General features: G+C 42.7%; 1 protein-coding gene across 3 annotated transcripts in view; it reads right to left on the reverse strand.

The window, feature by feature from the left end:
• The window catches only part of LOC116984313 (SITS-binding protein-like), a 60,235-nt gene that overhangs the window by 31,266 nt on the left and 2,418 nt on the right, over nt 1-26,551 (reverse strand). For all 3 annotated transcript variants that reach the window (XM_033038433.1, XM_033038432.1, XM_033038434.1), the window contains exons 2-3: nt 16,489-16,660; nt 2,181-2,379 (exon numbers count right to left, since the gene is read on the reverse strand). In XM_033038433.1, coding sequence (XP_032894324.1) covers nt 2,181-2,379; nt 16,489-16,660 — 371 coding nt within the window. The remainder of the gene's footprint in view (nt 1-2,180; nt 2,380-16,488; nt 16,661-26,551) is intronic.

Here is a 26,551-nt window from a genome sequence, read left to right on the forward strand (position 1 = left end):
GCATTGGGTAGCAAAGACATCCAGAAATCACTCATGCTTCTGGGTGCTCTGGCTTTATCCAAACAGACCACTGGTTGATGGGGTTGAGACAAGCTAAGAAGTCTGTACCTCATGTTTAGCATTATATGTTTACTTTTATACTCTATTAATAAAGCAAAATATCCTTGAATATGTAGTCATCTCAAACTTCACAGAAATATGTTTGCAGACCTCTCATGTCTTGCACTCTCTTTAAAACTTTATAGACTAGATTATGTTATCTCTCCTCATTCAACCTGCTAGAAGGCATCACTTCACACTTTACCATGTTAAATTTTACCTGTCACCATTAGCCAAATTCTTTCCTTCCAAACATTGCTAACCTCCTCGTTTACTACACTTTTGAGGTTCCCGAAATCTAGTCAAGTCTTTAAAAATATGCCAAATACACTCATACAATTAACTAAAACTGTTTATATATTGAAACGTTGAGACCCTATGCCTGTTTCTGGTAAAAATGTGAAAAACAACCCTTCACCCCCACCCTGTGCTTTCTTTTCTAAAGCAAGTTTTATACTCTAATTATTCTGATCCATTTATAACCATATAATATAACCATATAACAATTACAGCACGGAAACAGGCCATCTCAGCCCTTCTAGTCCGTGCCAAATACTTATTCTCCCCTAGTCCCATCTACCTGCACTCAGACCATAACCCTCCATTCCTTTCCCGTCCATATACCTATCCAATTTATTTTTAAATGATAAAATCGAACCTGCCTCCACCACTTCCACTGGAAGCTCATTCCACACAGCTACCACTCTCTGAGTAAAGAAGTTCCCCCTCATGTTACCCCTAAACTTCTGTCCCTTAATTCTCAAATCATGTCCTCTTGTTTGAATCTTCCCTACTCTCTATTTATGCAATGTTTCACTGCCATAAGATGAAAAAACAATGTTTAAAAATGAAAATTTCAGCAAACCTGTCTTTGCACAAAGCAAGTGTAGTCTTTATATTTTCATGCGAATATCCTCTAATCTATCCTCCTACATGAGCTGTACAAGATATTTTTATTATTGTATATCTCCCTCTTGCAAGACTGGAAAGTGTTTCAGTGCCATAGAACATAGCTCTCATTCTTTAATCGTATAATATTCGTCCAACATTATGTGATAGTTTTATAACTTCATACAAACTGCACCGCTCTTTTCAACTTATTCATGACACAAAAAAACAACTTGTTCAACTTAGTGATTAACAATTTGTTTTTAATTTTAAAAAATTCCAAAATGCCAATTAATTTTGTTTGTGATTATGCTGGTTGCACATTTCGGCGCCATTTGTGTTGGATTTATAGCTACATGGTTTAACTTTCCCCACAAATCAGACACAAATATATCACTGCGATTGCCAAAATTGAATGACATGGGAATTACCCAATCACTACCACTGGCTATAGTGTTGTCACTATATTCAGCCTTATTTAAAACAGAGTAGTGTTACATTTGCAACCCGGTCTCCTGGCACTACCCCATATCCAAGGTAAGACTGTGATTAAAGCCTCTGCAATTTCAACCCTCAGTAGGCTCGGAAGATTCCATCCAGTCCAGATGACCTTTCCACTTTGAGGACTGCTAAACTTTAAACCACTTCCAGTTTGTCACATCCAGCATTGCTACTGCTTTCTCCTTAATACTGTACAGACAACATATCCTTATCTACAGAGGGCAGACTGAAAATTTAATTTCCTATCTTAGCAAAGGCCTCTGTCTCCACAAAGTCCTATTCTGTTTCTTAATTGGCCCTGAACTCCCTTTAGTCAATCTTGTACAATTTATATTTATTTAAATGTTTGGATTCATATTGTATTTGCCTCTGTTATATTCCCATACTCTCTCATTATTACTTCTTGTTCAATTTTGCAGATCAATTCTGTAATTTTTATGTTCAGTATTCCTGACTGTCATTCTATTTAATACCTAATGTTGAGTTCTCCCTCACTTTAATATAGTCCCCCTGCTCCCTTACATTGCCTCTACTATATTTTTCTTGCTGTTATTTTAAATTACGATTGATTGAGACCATTCCAGAGCTGCAAGAATTATTTTTAAAGTGGCTCAACAGAGGTAAAGGAGAGTGTGTTTAAACCAAGGACTCTTCTACTAACGAACAGAAACGTGGCAGGAATATTTTCTTACCACAGGATGCTGGTGTCAGGCTGGGCCACAGGGATCACACTGCTGCGTTGCTGGTAGGCTGATCTCAGACTGTCACTCACACATATCGTATAACTCAGGGGAACCATCTCAGCGTTGGGTGGGATCCCCAGGCACAACTGCTTTCTGCTCTCAATTCCAACATGTAATGGGACTTCCTGATGAACACGCACAGCCACACCTAATGCCAGAAATTCACATGAAAAGAAATGAGGGCAGAAGCAGGTTTTATCTATGTCCTTCCCCGACACCTCATTCACGCTTATTTACCACAGGCACCAGGTACACATGGCGCAAAGGTACATCTGGTTACCTATTGGCCAGTTCAACAGATGGATACTTGAGATGGTGGGGTGAGGGGGGGAAGGGAGGTATGGTTGTTTTATGAGGAAAGAATAAGTAGACAGAACCTAAATCTTTAGAAGAATGAGAGGTAATCTCTTTAAAAGGTACACATTTATTTCTGGACTTGACAAGGTAGATTGATGTTTCTGAAACGGGGGACATTGACTCATCATCTCAAAACAAGGAGTCAGCCATTCAAGATTGAGATGAGAAGGAATGTAGTGAGTGTCATTCAATGATTATGTACCAGGCACGGATCAATAGATGTTCAGAAACAAGGGATATGCTGTTAGTGCGAGAATGTGATATTGAGGAAGAAAATAAGCCAAGATTTTATTGAATTGTACTCCTGTTCCTACTTTGTATGTTCTGATGGACTGCCGTTTCACTGGATGCTCCAATGCAAGTAATAGACTGGAATTCTGGTTGAATTGGTCCAGCTTGGCAGTATAGGGCCCAAATTCAAATCTGCAAACCTTGGTTACACTTAGCCAAAAGACAGTCTCCACACTCTCTCACCCGCAAGATGAACAGTTTAGTCTTGGTATGCCTATATAAGGTTCAGAGAAATTTACAAGATTTTCTCAGAAATTTAAATCTTGATTTATCTAAATTTTGATTTGTGTTTTGGTTTGTTTGTTTGAGGGTTTTTTTTTCCCAACTCTGTGCTTTACTTATCTATTCCCCAGCCCATCACATGCCCCTAGAGGAACTACTGACCTCTCTCACATTTCTAAGGCTGACATCACCTGATTGCACTCTAATCCCTGTTTAGCTCTCACTGGCATGGGCTGGCCTGTTCGAAGGATTCCAGGGCAGCAATGCATATCTTAATGCAGGCTGACTGCACTGGCACGCTCATTTGAAGAAAAACTAAATACTCTCACTATAATGGCATATTATGAATTTTCATATCAAAATTAAAGATGTGTCAGTTCGGGTCTAATTTTCACAAAGTACTATACTGATGGCTGAAACTCCTAAAAACTCAGTCAAGAAATTGATATCAACCTGGAGTATGTGGGCATGTGAGGAGTGGGCAACTGATGAGTTTCTCGCAATCAAACACCTTTACCCTCCTATGCAGTTCTCCGTAATGCTAAGCTGCAAGATCCCTACATTGTATATATCTGAGTAACCTCCAGCCCCAAACAAATCCCCATCTCCCTCCCGCCCCCATACCTTCCTGCTGGTCCACCTAAGATCAACTAACTGCTTTGGAATGGGAGCAGCCAGCACTTCCCATATCAAGGAACTCAGTTCAGGATTATTCCCAATTGAGCTCCATTGGAAAACCCAAATTCAAATAACAACTGCATGACATTACCATGGAAAAGTTATCAAGGAGACCCAATGTCTGTGAGTGAGTGTTGAGTAGCATAACTGTCACAGTTTAAAGGAAATAGGATATACTTATGAAAATATTGCCATCTATAAAAGGTCAGAGTGCTCCTTATATCTTCCCAGACATCAGCTTGTAAATGTGTCCCAAATTAGGCAGAAGTGAGTGGAATTGTAAATCTACAGCTGTTGGCCAGTGATTGATCTTGCACATGTACAGGTTAAATGCCATATTGATAGCCCCATAATATTCCAGGGAACCACATACACAGTAATGTGGCTCTGGGATTGGGGGCCTTGGAGCAGTGGAATATCAAATCAAAGATATATGTAAAATGATGGAGTAATTCAGCGGGTCAGGCAGCATCTCTGGAGAAAAGGACAGAAAGGTCAGTATGGGAAGGGGAGTTAAAATGTTTGGCAACTGGGAGATCGCGTAGGCCAATGCGGACTGAGCATAGGTGTTCAGCGAAACGATCGCCCAGTTTGTGTCAAATGGAATCAAAGGTTGGGTTTTATCTCATGGTGAAAATAATGAACTGAAACAGCAGCAGAATCATAAAAGGTTTCACAGCCCTTAATTATTACTTTGTCTTAGTCCCATCTCCCTAGTACCATTTCTCAGATCTATAATCTAACATAGATAATAGGTGCAGGAGTAGGCCATTCGGCCCTTTAAGCCAGCACCGCCACTCAATGTAATCTACTAATCTATGATATATAATTAGGTCGATAGAGTCCCTAACTCTATCGACCTAATTTCATACCCAATGACTCATGACGCTCTCCTCCACTACTTAAACATTGTCAGTCTCCAGATTTTCATGCACCACGTAACCATTCATACACCCACAACCCTAAAGAGCACAGGCTCACCTGGGCCAGCCAGCCCTTTGAAATACAGCCTCTGGAAGCAAGACCAATTGGCTCACTTTCAATGCCATCTATAAAGCTGGCCCTCAGACCTTTCAGCTGCCATTCAGCAGGGCCTCAGACCTTTGGTGAAATGGTTGCCAATGCCCACTTTTGCACCATCAAGTTTGCCATTAGAGTCTATTAGAGTTTCTAGGCAATAGAATTTGACAGCACTGCAAAGGTCATTTATCTTAGCCTTTGCTGATGTTTTTATTCAATTTTGCTGAATTTATTTTCACATTTCAACATTTTCCCCTTTTCCCCACTTCTTCAAATGCATGGCCAAATTCCTTCAAAAGGTTGCTATGGAATCTGATCCCAACTCTCTTCCAAGTAGTGTGTTCTAGATCACAAAAATCAATTGTATGAATACATTTCTCCTCACTTCCTGATTCTTTTTTCCAATTGTATTAAAACTATAATCTTTCGTTACCAATCCGTACACTGCCATCACGGATTACATCAGTACATTGTGTAGAGGACTGTGTGCCAAACAGACAATATGAGGGTTCCCCAAATGGAAACCATGAATCAGCCATGCGGGTGAAGTCCAAGTCTTCAAATGGATTGTTCCCAAGTGGTATAAAAAAAAAATCTATGTACAATCTTCACAAAGCTATCAAAGAATGACAAGAGGAAATTCTGGACCTAGCTGGAGTCCTAGGATAATCATGCACACATTATCGAATGTGTGATGGGCTACAAAGTGAACGGGAAATATTGCAAGCAACAACACGGCTCTTCACCATGAGCTTAATGCATTCTATGCTTGCTTTGATTAGAAGGTCGGTGGAATGACATCGCCCATCCTGTCAGCCTTGGGTGCACCTGTACCCACGTCACAGTGGCAGATGTCAGATTGGCCTTTCTGAGAGTGACTATGCAGAAACTGACTGACCCGATGGAGTCCACGGCCGTGTCCTCAGAACCAGTGCGGACCAGCTGGCAGGTTATATTCCTGGATATTTTTAACCTCTCCCTGCTCTATTCTGAGGTTTCCACATAAGAAGACCCGTATTATCCCAGTGCTAAAGAAGAGCAGGGTAGTGCCCCTTAATGACCACCATGCAGTTGCTCTGACATTTATAGCCATTAAGTGCTTCAAGAGGCTGGTCATGGTGTACATTAACTCCAGCCTTCCAGACAGCCTTCATTAATTGCATTTCTCCTACTGTCGTTATCTCGGCAGATGCCATCTCCCTTGTCCGTCATTCATTCCTGCAACATCTGGATGACAATGATACCTACACCAGACTCATATTTACTGACTTTGTCTTCAACCACAAAATATTAACCAGCTCATCTCCAAACACTGGAACCAGGGAATCGCAAAACTCCTAGACCTAGGATTCAGACATCCTGTGCAACGGGATCCTCGACTTCCTGACCCATTGACTATCTTAGGCCTGTAAGCTTAGGCCCTTCACAATTATTCTCAATATTGGTGCACAACAAGAATGTCTACTTACTTTACTCCCTATACACTCACGACTGTTCAGCCATTTAGAAGTTTGCAGATGGCACCACTTTAATGGTCTAGACCTCGAACAATGACAAGACAGAGGTGCAGGAAGAAGATTGATAACTCAGTAACATAATTTCAAGACAACAACCTCTCCCTCAACAACAAAATAATTAGCAATTGACTTCAGGAAATAGGGAGGTGTACACTCTCAAGCCAACATCAATAGTCACCCATTCCTTCTCTCCAGAGATGCTGCCTGTCTCGCTGAGTTACTCCAGCATTTTGTGCCTATCTTCGGTTTAAACCAGCATCTGCAGTTCCTTCCTAATCATCAATAGTGCTGAAGTGGACAAGGTTGAGAGCTTCAAGTTCCTGAGCTTAAATATCACCAACAATTTGGCCTGGTACAATCCCATTGACACCGTAGCCATGAAAGTACCAATGTCTCTACTTCCTCAGAAGCCTAAGGTTTGGCATGTCTCCAAAAACTCTTACCAATTTCACCACATGCACTGCAGAAAGCAACCTATTAAGATGCATCACAGCTTGGTTTGGCAATTGCTCTGCCTAAGATCGTAAGAAATTGCAGACGATTGTCGATGCAGCCCAGTCCATCGCACAAACCAACATTACCTAATCTATAGCTCATGCTGCCTCAGGAAAGTAGTCAACAAAAACAAGGAGCTTTTTCAGCCCAATCATTCTATCTTCTCCCCTCCCCCATACAAAAGCTTGAAAGCATGTACCACCAGATTCAGGAACAGCTTCTTTCCCACCATTATCAGACTAAGTTGGAAAGGATGTACAAGGCATTCATCAGGTTGTTACCCAGGCCTATGCTCTAGAATTATATGAAGAGGTTGGATATGCTGGCACTTTTAGGGGCATAGGAGGCTGAGGGATGACTTTATTGGGGTATACAAGATCTTGAGGGAAATGGATAAGGTGAATATTCACAATATTTTTCTCTAAGCTAGAGGATCCTAAAACTAGAGGGCATAGGTTTAAGCGAGGGTAGAGATTTAAGAGGACCTCATGAGCAATTTTTTCACTCAGGGGGTATTCTGCATCTGATCTGAGCTGCCAAAAGAAAGCATAGAAGCAGATATAATTACAACTTTTAGAAGGCATTTGGGCAGATATATGGATAGGAAGGGTTTAGAGGGCTATGGGGCAAATGCAAGCAAATGGGACTAGCTCAGTTTGCCAACTTGATCAGTGTGTTCAAAGTGGACATTAGGACCTGATTCTGTGCTATACAGCTCTGTGACTCTATTACTTTATCAATGGCCCTCTCATAAGTCAAGGTTGTAGTCCCAATCTTCCTCATTTCACTTTTAAAAACATTTGCACTTTCTCTAAAGCTGTAACACAATATTCCACACTGGTCATTTTTCTCTTTGCATTTTCTTTTGTACTGGTGTATGGCTAGATTGTATTTGTGTATGGTATTGGTGCGTGACAATAATGAACTAATAAACCAATAATAATCTCAATTATGTAGTATATGCAGTCTACATAATGTCAAAAAGCATGATATATGCTGTTTTTCCACAAGCCAGGGTACAGTCCCATTCTACAACCTACCTCATTGAGAACATTGGACTATTTCTCTGGAATTGGTGAGAACAATATTCTACACTATATCTTTCCCTTCACCACCTATTGTACTTGAGCTTGGCTTCATTTTATTTATGTATAGTATTATCTGATTTAATTGGATAGCTTGCAAAACAAAGCTTTTAATTATATATTGGGACATATGACAAGAAATAACTCAAATCTAACCCTTTTGAAAAGAAGGGGTGGAACGCATAGGATTACAGTCAGAGAGAGGAAAGTTATATGACAATAAAACCCTCTTGACTCAAAAAGCTACTGAACCCAGGTAAGTGAAAATGATTAACAGACAGACCAGCCCCTTCCAACGATGAAATCAATGAATGAGCTGGAGAGCCATCTCCTATTTCTATGTTTCTAAACTCAGAAATCCAGAATTCATTGACGGAGGTCATCATTAACAATAGGGCACAAGTAGTCCATTACTGGGGGTAAGATTGATACTAGGGTAATATGATGTTAGTCAGGGGTCATTAATTTGGCACATTAATCCAGGATCACACAATCACCTAGGCTGGCAGATCAGTGCATCGCAGAATGGTTTGCTGCAAAGTTGGGGAGAGGGACCTTTTGTAGGTGAGATTAAACTTTCTCAGATGCATAAGATAGATATCCTGCCAAGATGAAGGCAACCAGTAGATTCATCCCTGATGTATATAAACAGAAATTTCTTACGAAGTGTCAGTCTTGAATGGTTAGTTCTGTTTCTTTCTCCATAATGCTGCCTGGCATACTGAGTGTTTCCACCTTTGTTTTATTTCAGATTTTCAATATATGATATTGATTTTGTTTTCTGAGTCGGGACTAATGGCTTAGCCAATATTTATCTCATGGTCAACATTTCTGAAACAGATTTTCTTGTCAATATTGAATTGTTATTTGTGGATGCTAGTGATGTATAAATTTGGTTGGTATGTTTCCTATGAAACATCAAAAGCTACAAAATGGATGTTAATGTAGAGGTGGTACAGTATCTTGTAATGTTCTGCAAGCAGTGTGAATATTGATATATAACAATAATGGTATTAATACAGCAGGTCCCGTAGCATCAAAGGATCAAACACCCTTGACCACTGTTTATCCACTGACAAAGATACCTATTAGTCCATCCCTCTCCCTCACTTACGGAAATCAGACTATCTGGTTGTATTCCTACTTCTTGCATGCAGCAGCAACTGAAGGACACGGCTACAATGGTGAAGACTGCATGGAACTGGTTAGGGGAGGCAGAGGAATGATTCGGCAATTACTTGAGGTCGGGAGACTAGGTGATGTGAAGATGTTAACTTGGCAACGGATCAGAATGAATACGCACGGTTGTTACTGACTACATTAGCAAATGTGTGGAGTTTGCGTCCCTACCAAAACAAATTGGGTTTTCACCAACCAGAAGCCTTGGATGAACCATGAGATCCACCTTCTCCCAGGGTATACAATGGAAATCGTCATTCCAATTAAGGTGTGGTCATTATCAATGGTGGCATAAAAAGGACAATTAATGGTGTCAACATTTAAAATGCAATAAATGTGTGACCATCGCTGGGTCATTATTTACAGTGGGAGGTCACTTTCACAATACTGATGAAAACTTGACAAGATTTAGTCTCTGAGAGTTGTAAAGTTTTTCCCTCATCTGCAAAATTGAGCAAAAACAAGTGCCCAATAATTGTTCATCTGAAGATCTAGATTATTGTTAATGATTGGGAAGGAGAATTATTGTATGGGTAAAGTCCATGGTAACAAAGACTATACAGGGACTGTGGAAGAATATTCGGTTCCAATGATTTTAATGACAAAAACAGTGTATACAGAATTTGAAAAGAGATTACGTTTGTCGGGACAACTGTGCAATGGGGTGTGCTGCTTGTCATTACTAGAAGGATTGGGCTTGATATATCACAAATATATATTTTATTTCCTCAAACTACTTGAAGGTGGACTGAGTTAGAGAACTCAGACCAGAAATCCAGAGTGCAACAACAGCAAAGGGACTTGGGGGATTAGATTTATGGTTAAACATTGGAATAATTTCTGAAAGAAAACTAATCTAATATGAATCAATATCAACCAATTTAACAGCTGGAATCCAGTATCCATGAGTTATTAATCCCAAAACAAAAGGGTAAAATAGCAGCAAGGCATTCATTACGGCCTCAGGCAAGGGTTAGTAGGTCTGAGTGTTTCTCAGTACTTAAAAGCAAATATGGACAGCTGCTCAAATATTGGCTGAGTCTGATCTCAACTGATTGGATGGATGTGCAAGGTAAAGATAAAGCACACGATTTATTTAAAAAAAACCCAAAGACTAGCATTCGTGAAGTAGCTTTCATGATATCAGCCTGGACAAAAGTGTCTAAGAGTCAATGAAGTACTTGAAGAGACAATGAAGTCAAAAGGTGCTGTGTCACCATTAAAATGTAGAAATCAGGCCAGCCAACTTGGTTGTAGCAATTGTCCAAAAAACACCAGACCCCCCAGATAACCTATCTTGAAATTCAATAACATAACACATGATTTTGTCTGTATAATGCAAATGGATTAAGGAGCATTGAGATGAAATCGGCCATAAACCTTTTACCCACAGCAATGTACAATTCTGAATCACACTTCAGCGAGAATGTAATGCCTGTGCCTAGAGGCTGCTCAGTCATACTGTAATAACATTAACAGCTATGCAAAACATATTTGACATCACTGCTGTAATTCTCCAGCCTAGAAGAAATATCACCGACCTTGCTCAGGAAAAGCAGGCCTTAATAGAAAGATGCATAGCATTGGAGCAGCAGGTTAATTGCTCTCATGTCATAAAATGTCCACAAGCCTGATCAGTCCAACTGCCCTACTACTTCGAACAGCATTTCCAGTTTGGAATTGCCCAGCTGTGATAGATCACCATGTACTTGTGTATACTGCATAGCTGACTCCTTAAATGACAAACAGTTGATATGTATATCAATGCTAGTCATACAAATTGGACCATTTCTGCAGATGATGCCTTTCACTTCACACACAAACAAAATCACACCTGCATAGTCTGAATGAGATTTTCACCAAATTCTGTTCAGTGCCATTTTGATGTCTGTTTTCATGTGAGGTGCAATGTCATGCTCTCTATGTTGAGGTATAAATAGTGATCAGGGCACCATGTTCTTTTTCTTTCAAGTATGTTTTTACATCTATCTGAGAGTTAATCTGACAAATAGCACCTTTCTAAGTCTAGCTTAGCACTGCATTGGAGCATCAGTATGTTATTATATGTTCAAATTGCCATGGTAGACTTGAATCCACAATCTCATGATTCAAAAATGAGAGTACAATCCGCTGCACCATAGCTGTTACAACTATTGCACAATCAACTTTGAAATACGTTCTATATGGAAAACTGAATCTTCAAAAAATTAATTTAAGCCCGATTCTCGTATTTGCAGTTGGGTTCTTTAATATTAAAATAAACATGCACCATTTTACTTTGACCGCAGACCCAACCAATCCCCATCTACTGACGACCGCAGAACCAACCAATCCCCATCTACTGACGACCGCAGAACCAACCAATCCCCATCTACTGACGACCGCAGAACCAACCAATCCCCGTCTACTGATACTCTCCTCCGCCTAGCGGAGCTGGTCCTTACCCGTAATAACTTTTCGTTTGACTCCTCCCATTTCCTCCAGATACAATGCGTAGCTATAGGCACGCGCATGGGCCCTAGCTATGCCTGCCTCTTTGTAGGGTACGTTAAACTATCCTTGTTCAAGGAGTACCGTGGCACTATCCCCGACCTGTACCTCCGCTACGTTGACGACTGCATTGGTGCTACCTCCTGCACCCACACACAAATCACTGACTTCATCCATTTCACCACTAACTTCCATCCGGCACTCAAATGCACCTGGACCATTTCCGACATTTCCCTATCATTTCTTGACCTCACTATCTCCATCGCAGTTGATAGACTACTGACCGACCCACTATAAACCCACTGACTCCCATGGCTATCTGGACTACACTTCTTCCCATCCTGCTTCCTGTAAGGACTCCATCCCCTACTCCCAATTCCTCCGTCTACGCCGCATCTGCACCCAGGATGAGGTGTTCCACACCAGGGCATCGGAGATGTCCTCATTCTTCAGGGAACGGGGGTTCCCCTCTTCTACTATAGATGAGGCCCTCACCAGGGTCTCTTCTATACCCCGTGACTGCTCTCACTCCCCATCCCCCCACTTGTAACAAGGGCAGAGTCCCCCTTGTCCTCACCTTCCACCCTACCAGCCGTCACATACAACAAATAATCCTCCTACCACTTGCCACATCTTCCCATCTCCTCCCCTGTCTGGTTTCCGCAGAGACCGCTCCCTCCGTAACTCCCTGGTCAATTCGTCCCTTCCCACCCGAACCACCCCGTCTCCGGGCACTTTCCCTTGCAACCGCAGGAAATGCTACACTTGTCGCTTTACCTCCCCCCTTGACTCCATTCAAGAACCCAAGCAGTCTTTCCAGGTGCGGCTGAGGTTCACCTGCACCTCCTCCAACCTCATCTATTGCATCCGCTGCTCTAGATGTCAGCTGCTCTACATCGGTGAGACCAAGCGTAGGCTTGGCGATCGCTTCGCCGAATGCCTCCGCTCGGCTCGCAATAACCAACCTGATCACCCGGTGGCTCAGCACCTCAACTCCCCCTCCCATTCCGAATCTGACCTTTCTGTCCTGGGCCTCTTCCAGAGTGAGGACCACCGGAAAGTAGAGGAACAGCACCTCACATTTCGCTTTGGCAGTTTGCACCCCAGCGGTATGAACATTGACTTCTCTAATTTCAGGTAGTCCCTACTTTCTCCTCCCCTTCTCAGCTCTCCCTCAGCCAACTGGTTCCACCTCTTCCTTTCTTCTTCCCACCCTCCTCCCCCCCCCCCCGTCACATCAGTCTGAAGAGTCTCGACCCAAAACGTTGCCTATTTCCTTTGCTCCATAGATGCTGCCTCACCCGTTGACTTTCTCCAGCATTTTTGTCTACCTTCGATTTTCCAGCATCTGTAGTTCCTTCTTAACCATTTAACTTTTAATGGTTATGCTCAATGATGACCATCAGTGAAGTAATAGAGAGCAAATAACTGAGAGACGTAAGTGAGGAGAGGGAGTAAGTGAAGAAAGGCTGAAGGTAAAAATGAGACACAAGGTTTGCAGATGAGGAAAGAAGGAGGAGTGAAACGTAAAGCCAGAGGTAGACACAAAATGCTGGAGTAACTCAGCGGGACAGGCAGCATCTCTGGAGAGCAGGAATGGGTGACGTTTCAGGTTGAGACCCTTCTTCAGACTGATGTCAGGGTAGTGGGTGGGACACGGATAAAATGTAGTCAGAGACAGTAAGACTGGCGGGAGAACTGGGAAGGGGGAGAGAGAGGGAAAGCAAGGGCTATTTGAAGTTAGAGAAGGGCTATTTGAAGTTAGAGGTGTTCAGCGAAACGATTGCCAAGCCTGCGCTTGGTCTCGCCAATATACAGGAGTTGACACCTGGTACAGCGGATGCAGTAGATGAAGTTGGAGGAAGTGCAAGTGAACTCTGCCTCACCTGAAAAGACTGTTGGGGTCCTTGGATGGAGTTGAAGGTAAAGGGACAGGTGTTGCATCTCCTGCGGTTGCAGGGGAATGTACCTGAGGAGGGGTTGGTTTGTGTGGGAAGGGACGAGTTGACCAGGGAGTTGCGGAGGGAACGGTCTCTGCGGAAAGCAGAAAGGGGTGGAGATGGGAAGATGTAGCCAGTGGTGGGATCTCGTTGGAGGTGGCGAAAATGTTGGAGGATATGATGTATGCGACAGCTGATGGGGTGGAAGGTGAGAACAAAGGAGGACTCTGTCCTTGTTACGAATGGGGGGGAGGGGGAGCAAGAGCGGAGGGGGGGGGATATCGAGGAGACCCCAGTGAGAGCCTCATCTATAATGGAAGAGGGGAACCGTCATTCCCTACAGAATGAGGACATCTCCGATGACCTGGTATGGAAAACCTCATCCTGGGCGCAGACAGAGGAATTGGGAGTAGGGGATAGAGTCTTCACAGGAAGCAGGGTGGGAAGAAGTGTAGTCCCGATAGCTATGGAAGCCAGTGGGTTTGTAATAGATGTCAGTCAATAGTCTGTCTCCTGTGATGGAGACGGTGAGATCTAGAAACAGTAGGAAATGTCGGAGATGGTCCAAGTAAAGCCAGAGGGACAGATAAGGGATGAAGGAGACAAGAGGAAAGGGAAAGAGGGGGAAAATAGAGATATGTGGGACTTGGGAAAGGGAGATGAGCATGAGGATGGGACAGGAACAGGGAGGTTGTATGGGAGGTGGTAGGGAAAATGTGTGCACCGTGGGATTTGGGGGGGTGGGGGGGTGGAGTTATTGTTTGAAATTGAAGAATTCATTGATCTTGCAGTTAAGGTAGCCAAGTGAAATATGAAGTGCTGTTTTACCAGATTGCACATTGCCTTACTCGGGCAATAGATGGGACAGAGGACAGAAATATTGGTATGGGAATGGGAAGGGGAGTTAAAATGGTTAGCAACCTGCTGCTGCAACAGGATTCAGCAGACAGAGCGCAAATGTTTGGCGAAACAGTAACCTCGTCTAGAGGGCGAGAGCACCATTTAATTCATAAAGAAGTTTGGAAGATATGCATGTGAACCTCCGTCTCACCTGGAAGATTGCACAGATCTTTGGATGGAAGTGAGAGAGTAGGTGTAGGGACAAGTGTTATATTTCCTGCGGTTCCAAGGATAAGTGCCTGGGAAAGGGACAAGTTGAGTCGGAAGGGGTGGGCAAACTACGGAGTTGAAAAGAGAGTGATCACCACAGAAAGTGGAAAGGGCGTGGATGGGATGATATAATTGGTGGTAAGATCACATTGACGGTGGCGAAAATGTTGGAGAATGATGTGTTGGATGTGGGGGCTGATGGGATGAAAGATGGGAGCCAGGAGAACTCTATCCTTATTCCATTTGGGGGTAGGGGTAGCAATATCCAAACTGCAGGACACAGAAGAGATACGATTCGGGGGGGGGGGGGGGGGGGGGGGGGGGGGGTGTCCTATTCACAATGCTGAGGGGGTGGGAGGGAAATCGGGGGGTGGAAACCACGTTTATTGAACAATGAGAACATCTTAGATATCCTAGAGTGGAAAGCATGTTGAGAGCTGGTGCAGTGGAGACAGAGGAATTGAGTGTAAAGGATAAAGCATCCTTGTGAGAGACAGAGTGGGAGGAGCTGTGGGAGGACTGAAGTGGGCATCTCAGAAGTCCTAGAGTGGAAAGACTCATGACTACTCCCATCTCTTGCAAAAAAATGCCATCCCTTACTCTCAATTTCTCCATCTCTGCCCCATCTACTCCCAAATTCACGATTCCATGCTCGGACATCGAAATGCCATTTTTTCATTAAACATGGTTTTCTCCTACTGTTGTAGATGGAGCCAAAAATCATTTCTGCTCTGTCTCCCGCAGTTCTGCTCCCACTCCTCCTTTCCCCAGACAAAACAAGGACATAGCTTCCATGAATGTTAAATTCTCCCAATTTCAACCCAACCCACCCTCCATTTCCCCCATCTCTCCACCCCCTCCCATCCCGGTGCGTACACATTTCCCCACCATCTCCCAGCACCCTGCCCCTCTCCCCTCCTTCATACGCTCCCCGAGTCCTATATTTTCCCCTTTCCTCTTCCAACCATATTCCTCCCTCAACCTTCATTTCACTCCCCCTCCATTTCTTACCTGACATATTTTTGTCTCAAGCCTTCGTCACTTACTCCACCCAACTTCCATTCAGACCTCCCCCCTCCCCTCACCTGAATTCTCCTATCACTTACCAGGCTTTGTTCCACCCTACCTCTCTTTCCCAGCTTTCTGCCCACTACTTCAATCAGTTTGAAGGGTTTGAAACATCTCTCCATTCCATTCACAGATGCTGCCGGACCTGCAGAGTTCCTCCAGCACTTTGTATTTTGCTAGTGAATAGAACTGGCTAGTTTGTTCTTGGAATACTGTGTGCAGTTCAGGTGACCATATTATAGGTTTGCACTGGGGAGGGAACAGAGGAGGTTCACTAACATTCCACCTGGGATCAAATGTTTCTGTTATGAGGAGGGACGAGATAAAATTAAGAGAGGCATAGTCAGTATATTTCCCCCATGGTAGGGGTATCAAAAATAAGAGGTTTAAAGTGAGAGTGAGGAAAAAGTTTGTTTTGAATGCGGAGACTGGTTGATATCTGAACTCACTGCCCTAAGAGGTAATGGAGTACAGTCACCATGTTTAAGAGGCATTTAGACAGACACTTGAATAGGCAATGCATAGAGACCTAATGCAGGTAAATGGGATTCAGGCTAAACGGTTGACAGAGACATGGTAGGACAAATGGCCCAATTATGTACTGTACGATTCTACGAGTCTTTGACTCCAACCAGAAAAGTGAATCTGCTTTTTTCAACAGCTTATCCTGTCCTATTCCCCAGGCTGGTAGTAGTTCAGAATGGCTTCAAAGATGACCAACTTAACTATGCTTAACCAGCATCCAGTTCTGAGACTTCAGCTTGTCCAGGATTTTTCAACAGTACAATTTCTATACAGAACTCACCTGTTGATCCAAGGAAGTATCTCTCCAATACAGATCCATAACCCATGGGAGTATCGTGTAGGTCACTGATGATGAATGGCTGAGAGTTGATATTCGCATTGTTTAGGGGCCAGTACTGAAACTGCATGCTTCCTCCACCATACCACGACACATTCACCATGGAAAAGCAATCCTGCAGAAAAGTCAAAGGGAATCCAATTACACAATGCTCAGATTTAGCAGAAAAACATTGAAAGCACATTACAAAAAGAGGTCATTGACCCTAATCAATCCACGTAGATGTTTATTTTTCATACCAGCTCCTTCCCTTCCTATCTCATCTAACTCAGTCCATGTGCCCTATGCCATTTCCCCTCATGTGCTTATCTAGTTTCCTCTTAAATCCATTTATCCATTGCTGTTTGTGGCAGCCAAGTCCACGAGGTAAATGCCTCCTGAGTAAAGAAGCTTTCACTGAATTCCTTCTTCTTCTTGGAATGTTTCTCAGATTCCAATTTTGTGACTTCCAATTTGGCAGACTCTTCTCCTGATGGGGCAGGAAATGCCTGACAGGCAGTGGGTTGTAGTTTGTGGCCTTGTTCACACATTCCTCTATTTATGCCTCTGGTGCATGGACTCAAGATTGGCAATACCCCTTCTCCTTTCTAAATGTTCAAAGGTCAAAGATTCCCAAGAGTCAGTGGGAATGTTTCTTTTTATTTATCCTTAAATCTTTTCTTTTGCCTACGTTGTAATTTCTTGTAGTGTTCTTGTAGCCAAAAATATTAAATATAATTGTAGAAGATAAAATGTTCTCCATGGAACGGATTTTCCCCAACATTTATTAGACAATTAGAAGACTGGAAGAAAGACAGCAAATTAAAAGTGAATTTGGTATACTAATCTCATTCCATAGTCCAGATACACTCCAGCAAACTTTAATTCCTTCCACTCTATATATCCAATCACTATGGTAGGGACATTCACAGTTTGATTCAGCTTCCACTTAGCATTTATCCACATGCTCCCAGAAAGTAATACCTACTGATTTAAGAAGAATGCTGAGGATCTAAGAGTAGGCTGAACGCTTTAAATGTGAACTTGTGGGGTCCTGGCATTGAGTGTTTCCACTACTGGCTGTTGACTATAAAGTTGTCCAACATTAAAATTAACAGTTTGAAAATATACAGACTGTACAGTTGGCAGTTCCTTCTCTGGATGTGGTCTGACAAATGGAGCCTGTATTAGTGCAAGACAAACACACTAACCTTTCCTGCTTCCTAATCCAATTTTCCCCTTTGTTCCATGTGAGCTGTGCCCCCATTACAGGGATTTATATCAGACCCAAGTTTCTGATTGGTTACCAAACAAACACATATAATCCATAAACAATGCCAGCATAGCAGTTCCACTGTTATTTCAACAAACTATTATTCCAGATGCTTGCACTAACAAACTGGAAGAAGTGAATTCAAGTTCATAAAGAGGTATGGAATTTCAATTATTTAATGAAAATAAATATAGAAGCAAAACAAAGGCATCAAAAAAACTTACTCTGCAATTGTTGGCTTGGCTGCTTGTTCACTCATGTTCCTTAGGAAAGGAAACCTACCTATTTGTCTCTTCACTACCCATGATTGGCTTTAAGTAATCTTCAAAGTGAAACGGTAAGTCATTCTGTTGTATCAAAGAAGATAGGACATTTTTGCTTTTCCTAAGCTTTAAAGAATGAGCAATAAATTCTACCCTGCCACCAAAGCCATTCTCGGACAGTTAATTACGTATATTCATTACTTTATGCAGAATTACCTAAAATCCTACAATATTAGAAATGTGCATTTCAATTATTCCCATCCCACAATGACCTATAGAGCAACCTATAAAGTATAATAAATTTCTGTTGTATACTAATGATCCTTCTGCCATTCTCGGTTTCAAGCTGAGGAGGGTGAAATGGTCAGGGAGGGGGAGAGCATTAATCACTTTTTGTACAATATCTCCTTGTAGTGCCATTTGGTGATGCTAAAGATATCCACTCCTGTAAAATTCCAACAATTGGAAAGAAAGAGGCGAAGAGCCTCAGAAATTATGCTGTAAGATACAAGTATGCAGCCTGAAAAAAAGGGCCATCCTTCAGCCATTTTTAGGATCTCGCCAACTCAATTACACCCTCCACTTACCAGATTTCTGGCCTGTGGATTAGCCAGATCAACAATAATTCTGCATACTTTTCCTGACCTCTGTACAATATAATGCCTCACACCAATGCAGTTTGTTTCATGGATCCACAAATAAAGTCTGAATAGCTAAAGAATTTGATTCACGGCTAATGTATTAGGCATTTTCTGCTTTGAATGTCAGACAAACTGAGGTATTAATCACCAGGGAAATGATCCTTGCTCCCCATTCTCCAAGCACCAAGTTTGTGGCATGAAAACGCTCTCCCATTTTTCTGGACGTATGCAAGCCCTTTTCAAAATTCTAATCTGGATTAAAGTCTGATCTCTTCTTATCGAGTCCACATCACAAGATTCGAAATAGTTCAGCCAGAACTTAACACACTTCTCGGCATCTGTATACAATGGCTTCTTGCGCTTCTTGTGCTTCTTTGAATAGCTTACTTATTCAGTTCTGCTTCTGGTCACTGATGTGCAGATATATTTAAGCACTTAAAGGTGCTTTGTGCTTCAATAAATTAAATATATTAGGTTAGTACTCCGGGAACCACAGGAGATGTAATACCAGTTCATACACCTCCTCCCTCACCTCAATCCATGGACCTCAGCAGTCCTTCCAAGTAAGACAGAGGTTCATGTGCACCTCAATTAACCCCATCTACTGCATCCAGTGTTCCCCATATCATGGCCTACCCTACATCGGCAAAACCAAGCATAGACTCGGCGACAGTCCTCCAAGGCCTCCTGGATTTTCCTGTTGTTAACCATTTTAACTCTCCTTCCCATGCTCATACTGACCTTTCTGTCCTGGGCCTCTTCCACTGCTGATACGTCCAGAAAAATGGGAGAGCGTTTTCATGCCACAAACTTGGAGCTTGGAGAATGGGGAGCAAGGATCATTTTCCTGGTGATTAATACCTCAGTTTGTCTGACATTCAAAGCAGAAAATGCCTAATACATTAGCCGTGAATCAAATTCTTTAGCAAACTGGAGGACCAGCACTCATATTGCATTTGGACAGCTTACTGCAGCAATATGAACATTGAATTCTGTATGTTTAGGTAACCTCTCACAATCCATCCATTTGTCCCCACACCCCCTCTTTTGCTCTCCTCCTCCCCTGTGCCCCACCTGGATGAGCCTATTTCTCCCCTCCCCCCCCCCCTATGTTCCTTCCTTTGGCTTCACAATTTTCAACTCTTCCACCCATCTGTCTCGCACCTTCTGCGTTAACCTCTGGTCTTTGATCCAACCATCTGCCTACACAGAAATCGTCCTTGCCTGGGTTCACTTGTTCCTGCCACACTTTGCCCTGCCGCTCCTTTCTTCCAGATTTCTTATCACCACCGTCCCCTCTTCCCTACAATCAGTCTGAGGAATGCTCCCAACCCGAATCATTACCTATCCATGTTCTGCTGCCTGACCTGCTGAGTTACTCTGCCACTTTATTTCTTTTTGGTAAACCGTAACAGTATTTAACAGTGTATCTATGATAGACAATAGACAATAGGTGCAGGAGTAGGCCATTCGGCCCTTCGAGCCAGCACTGCCATTCAATGGGACCATGATGCATTCAATACTTACTTAATGGAGGGGTAATATACAGTAACCAATATTTCTATAGCACATTCTCACACCTCTGATCCAGTGTCAGCTGTTTAAATATAAAAATGAATGTTCACACTAAAATCTCATTATCATCAATATGGTAATGTCCAAGTAATAGTTGGCATATAGCTCAGGAACCACAGCAATTCAACAGAATTAATTTGATATCACTGTCACAAAATTATATACACAACAATAACTAAGCATCTGAAGAAGGGCCTCGACCCCAAACGTCGCCCATTCCTTCTCTCCAGAGATGCTGCCTCACCCGCTGAGTTACTCCAGCATTTTGTGTCTACCAATAACTAAACATCATCAGTAAGGAGATACCAGGACCAATTCCAATTATTCTGGCTTTGCCTTTATATCCATTTAGACCCATTTAATAAGGCTAGCAATAATACAAATTAGATCTACAAAGCATAGTAGTCATTGTGTATATCGAACATATTTATACAGGAGTCCCACATCTCAAAGGTGTGCATGATTGTAAGTTAATTGGCTTCTGTAGATTGTTCCTAGTATGTAGGATAGAACTAGTGTGCGGAGTCATCACTGAATAGAAACTTCTCTGGACCAGTCACATAAGCAATGACACCAAGTCAGAGGTTGGATAGGTTGAAGTTTAGGTTTAATTCAGTTTATTGTCATGTGTACAGAGGTACAGTGAAAAGTTTTTGTTGTGTGCTATCCAGTTAGCAGAAAGACAATACATGATTACAATCGAGCCATTTACATGATAAGGGAAAAACGTTTAGTGCAAGGTAAAGTCAGCAATGCCCGAACAAGTATAGTCTGAGGGTCACCAAAGAGGTATATAGTAGTTCAGCACTGCTCTCTGGTTGTGGTAAGATGATCCAGCTGGGAAGAAACTGTCCCTGAATCTGGAGGTGTGCGATTTCACACTTCTATCCTTCTTGCCTGATGGGAGAAAAGGGAGTGGCCAGGGTGCGACTCGTCCTTGATTATGCTGCTGGCCTTGCCAAGGCAGTATGAGGCATAAATGGAGTTAATAGGAGGTTGGTTTGTGTGATGGTCTGGACTATGTCCACAATTCGCTGCAATTTCTTGCGGTCTTGGATGGAACTGTTCCCAAACCAGGCTGTGATGCATCCTGATAAAATGGTGATGCATCCGGATACTGCTGGAAGTAGCCCACTTCCTGACACTCCAAATCCTTTACACCATCTATCTGTAATGTCAGGAATATGATGGACTATTTTTCATTTAATTGGCATAGCCTAGGCATTTGAGACAACAAAGCCCACTATATTGGTAATCAATCAATCTAACTATTCAGTCCCTCTGTCATTGGTGACTAACTATCACATTCTGCAACAACAAACTGTCACATTCCAACTTCCTCATCTCAAGGGACAAAGACAGCAAGTACATGGGAAACCAACCACCTGCAATAGTTTGGATCAAGCCATGCACTATTCTGATTGAGAAATACATCACTGGGCCAAAATCCTGGAACGCCCTCATAAACTGCAGGGTAAGAGAACATTTTCAACAGTGCAAGGAAAGAGCTCCCGTCTAGAAAACTCCATGATGGGCAATAGATGCTGGCTCTTCCAGCAACATCCTCATTCTGCTATAATTCTGGAATAAATTAATAACAAATCTGGTTTAAAAACAATTTAATAAAGATAGAAGGAAAGATTAGATTGAGGAAGATAAAAGGCGCTCAGAAATTTAAAAATAAATAAATAATGATCTAAATTATTTTGTAGGAATGAAACTTTACATCTACGAGTCTTCACTGCCAAAGGAGACACTGAATTCACAACTACTTCCATTTATATAACATCCTTAACATAGCAAAATAAAAATAATGTTATGAAACAAAAACTGGTGTTGGACCATATAAGAAGGCATCAAACGCATCCTGGCATGAAACACATCTATCTATTCCCTCCACAGATGTTGCCTGACTCACTGAATTACTCCGGCACTGTTTGTTGCTTGAATGGAAGCTTAAAGCAAGTAGATAAAGGCAAGAAGATGGGAAGTCTAGATCATAGTGTTTGAAGGCTGAAGGTATGGCTGTCAAGCATGGCAATTACATTTTGGGTGATCAAGGGACCGAGATTTTAGGTGCACAGATAACTGAGGGCTGGCTATAAGGCTGGAGATGACAGAGATAGGGGAATACTTTCCATTAAATTATTTAAAAGGACAAAAATTAGAATTTCAAAACTGAGGTCTTGCTTATCTTGGAGCGAGAGGTGAACGAAGGGCATATTAGGGCAGGGTATCAGAGTATTGGATGATAGCTTTACGGAGAAAAGGTAGAGTAAAGCTGATCAAGGAAAAAAGGTGATTACTCAAGTACTGTAAACCAAGAAAGCCACAGATAAAGATATCAGCAACAGATGAGCTATGGGTGAGGGTACTGGACAGTGTCAGATGACGTTACATCTATATTATTACTAAAAGTCTCATCTTAACCACTTCCTGTCTACGCTGTAATTGTAAATACATTTTAGAAAAAACGCTACCCTATATAGCTATGATATCTTCGCCATCTTACTCACCGTCCTCCTCTCCTCCAACTGCCCCAAGGTTTTTTCTGATCGGTGAAAAAATGAAAAAGTTATGAATGTTTAAAAAATCATGAGATCAGCAGATTGGTCTTCTCGCCTGTCAGTCACCATGATGAAGGTAACGCACCTTCCGGGGGACCAGGAGAATAAAGCCCTGGAGGCCGGATGTGAGCCAGTCACCCCGGAAGACCGTAAGTGAGAGTCGAGTCCAGAACTGTGAGTCTATGCCGTGAGTGAACTGAACTGTGAGTCTGCACAGGCATGAAGTGAATTGTTGGTCTGCCCTGTGCTGCTTGAGCTGAATCGAAGGGTTGGTCTGCCCTATGCTGCCTTAACTCAATGGAAGGGTTAGTCTGCCCTGTGCTGCCTGAACTCAATGGAAGGATTGGTTTGCCCTGTGTTGCCTGAACTCAATGTCGCGCTCATTCCGGAAGTCCCACTCACTGAGGAAGTCCCGCTCAGGGGAGAGGCCGCGCTCAACTGCGTGAGTAGATTATATTTTGTGTGTGAGTGTGTGTGATGGATGGTGTGAGTGTGTGTGTGAGAGATAGTGTGTGTGTGAGATGGTAGGTGGGTGTGTGAGATGGAGGGTGTGTCTGTGTATGTGTGAGATGGAGTGTGCGTGTGTGTGTATGATATGGAGGGGGTGTGTGTGATGGAGGGTGTGTGTGTGTGTGTGTGTCCACAAGCCGTGAGTCAGCTGCCAGCCCACCAGCCGTGAGTGAGTCAGCTGCCAGCCCACCAGCCGTGAGTAAGCTGCCAGCCCACCAGCCGTGAGTGAGTAAGCTGCCAGCCCACCAGCCGTGAGTGAGTCAGCTGCCAGCCCACCAGCCGTGAGTGAGTAAGCTGCCAGCCCACCAGCCGTGAGTGAGTCAGCTGCCAGCCAACCAGGCCCGAGTGACTGGGCTGCCAGCCCACCAGGCCCAAGTGAGTCAGCTGCCAGCCCACCAGGCCTGAGTGACTGAGCTGCCAGCCCACCAGGCCCGAGTGACTGAGCTGCCAGCGCACCAGGCCCGAGTGACTGAGCTGCCAGCCCAATAATCCATTTGGCCCACAATGTCCATACTAGCCCTCTGGATGGTAGATGGGTGTGTGAGATGGAGGGTGTGTCTGTGTATGTGTGAGATGGAGTGTGCGTGTATGTGTGTGATGGGGTGTGTGTGTGTGTGTGTGATGGAGGGTGTGCGTGCCCACAAGTCAGTGAGTCAGCTGCCAGCCCACCAGGCCCGAGTGACTGAGCTGCCAGCCCACCAGGCCCGAGTGACTGAGCTGCCAGCCCACCAGGCCCGAGTGACTGAGCTGCCAGCCTAATAATCCATTCGGCCCACAATGTCCACACTAGCCATCTGGAAACCAGTCCCTTCAGCCCATAAACCCATACTAGCGTTCCAGAAACCCCCTCCCCCCACTGGCCACCAATATTTGGAATTGGTGGAGGGGTGGAATATTGCGTTTGGGGACCAGCTCTCCCGTATGAACATGGGGCCACTTAGTCAACTATAAATATAAATACTCAGGTGATATGAATATGTGTATGATGTTTACCTTGATTTTAAATATGGTATGAACATTGTGGACACTAATTTAATTTTGAATAGTTGGAGAGGGATGGAGTTAGTTTGTAAATTCTGAAATTTCTGACAAAGATTGAGCTCATGGAAATATCTCTTCATGGAAATCTCCTCCTGTGTGAACAAATAGCTAAAAGAGTTCTTACATCGTAAATAACAAACTCAAGTATTTGCTGGCTTGCCCAGTTGGTGTCTTCACACCTTTCAATACATTTGTATGGGACAAAAAAGTGAATTTTAGAAAACATTTTGAGGAGCTTTGCACATCCTGATTTCTGTGTTTAACTTCGATTTCTATGTGACTAAACACGAGTATTGCTAGCTTTTACATGATTTCCACAGTGAGATCTATCCTATTATGCAAGAATTATTTCATGATATATACAGATATAAATTTATGTAGTAATTAGGGATATGACAGATTTAGGGAACTTCATAGGGAAGGGAAATGAAATCAACCAGGTTGATTATATTTATTTTAATATACATTATGAATTATTGTACTGATTTTGGATCATTGCTCCTTATGTAAAATTGCAATAAGGCTCTCTGATCATTATTTGATCATAATACCCTTTTTTTGTTTTTTGTTTTTTTTTAGAGATACAATTCGGCTCTCTGGGTCCGCGCCGACCAGCGATCCCTGCACTTTAACACTATACACCCACGAGGGACAATTTTTACAGTTACCAAGCCAATTAACCTACAAACCTGTATGTCCTTGGAGTGTGGGAGGAAATCGGAGATCTCGGAGAAAACCCACGCTGGACACGGAGAGAACATACAAACTCCGTACAGACAGCACCCATAGTCGGGATCGAACCCGGGTCCCCGGCGCTGCATTCGCTGTAAGGCATCAACTCTACCGCTGCGCCACTGTGACCGACCTGGAGAGGAACAGGTAGTTCCTCCAGAACAAGTTGTGAAGAAGAACAGGTAGATTCTGGACCACTGGACTGACACATCATAACACATTTACTCTGAATCATTGAACTCAAACTCTGAGTCATTACATTTGATTGGTGCTTAGAACCTGCAATTCATACCAGAGGCTTTGCCATTCATTCCACAAATTAGAGCAATCCAGAAGTGAGAGAGAGACTCAGTTCTCGACCTTTAGTGGATTTAGAAGAGAAACAAGTTTTCCAATAGCAGGTGGCACAGTTGTACAGCTAGTAGAGCTGTTGCCTCACAGGTCCAGCAACCCAGTTTCAATAATTACTTTGAATGCTATCTATGTGGAGTTTGCATATTCTCTCTGTGACAACATGTGTTTCTCTCCGAGTACACCAATTTCATCCCACATCCCAATATGCTGGTTTGTTTCATTAACAATTGCAAATTACAAGTGTAGATGTGTGGCAGGAAAACTAGGAGGGAATTGATATGCATGAGAGAGTGAACAGCTGACCAGGGTATAAGTGATGGGGGTGATGGCACTGATGGGAATACCCCAAATGCTGGCACAGATATAATGGTCTCTTCCATTACACAATGTCTATAGATCGTTATTTACTGGTGCTAGAGTATTATACATTAAGCCATGATCATTACACACTCACTATAGATCAACATGCTTTAACCCATGGTCATTACGTATGGTTCTAAATCATTATACACTGAACCATGATGATAATATTTTGCATATAGATTGTTACACCCAGAGTTTAGATCATTGTGCACTTACTATAGATCACTACAGACTGGTCAGTGATCATTATACACCAACTCTGATTTTTAAATATTATCATTTGATATTAACGTCTGCTGGGAAAAATACAAATCACGGAATTGGCAAGATTGTAACTTGGAGTTTAGGTGCCCCATATCCAAGTAATCAACAAGCACTCTGAGATGCCTAATGAGATAGTCTGCTAACATTTTCAAGCAAGGCAAGAGAGAAATGGACAAGAAATTAAAAAAATCATTTATATAGATATTGACTATTTTGGAAGTGAGGTAACTGTTGTAATGTTAGGAACACTGCAGCTTATTGTGCACAGTGAGACCTGATGATTCTGTACTACTTAATTTAGTGCAGGGAAAATATTCTTCTAATTCCCGAATGAACTCCTTTGCACTTCTTTAAATAATGGCATGTAATCTTCTGCATTCACCGGAAATAACAAATGCATTGATTAACATCTCATTTAGGAAACTAAAAGGTGTTGGTGTTCAG

This window comes from Amblyraja radiata, chromosome 20, assembly GCF_010909765.2.
Source record: "Amblyraja radiata isolate CabotCenter1 chromosome 20, sAmbRad1.1.pri, whole genome shotgun sequence".
Classification (NCBI taxonomy): Eukaryota; Metazoa; Chordata; class Chondrichthyes; order Rajiformes; family Rajidae; genus Amblyraja; species Amblyraja radiata.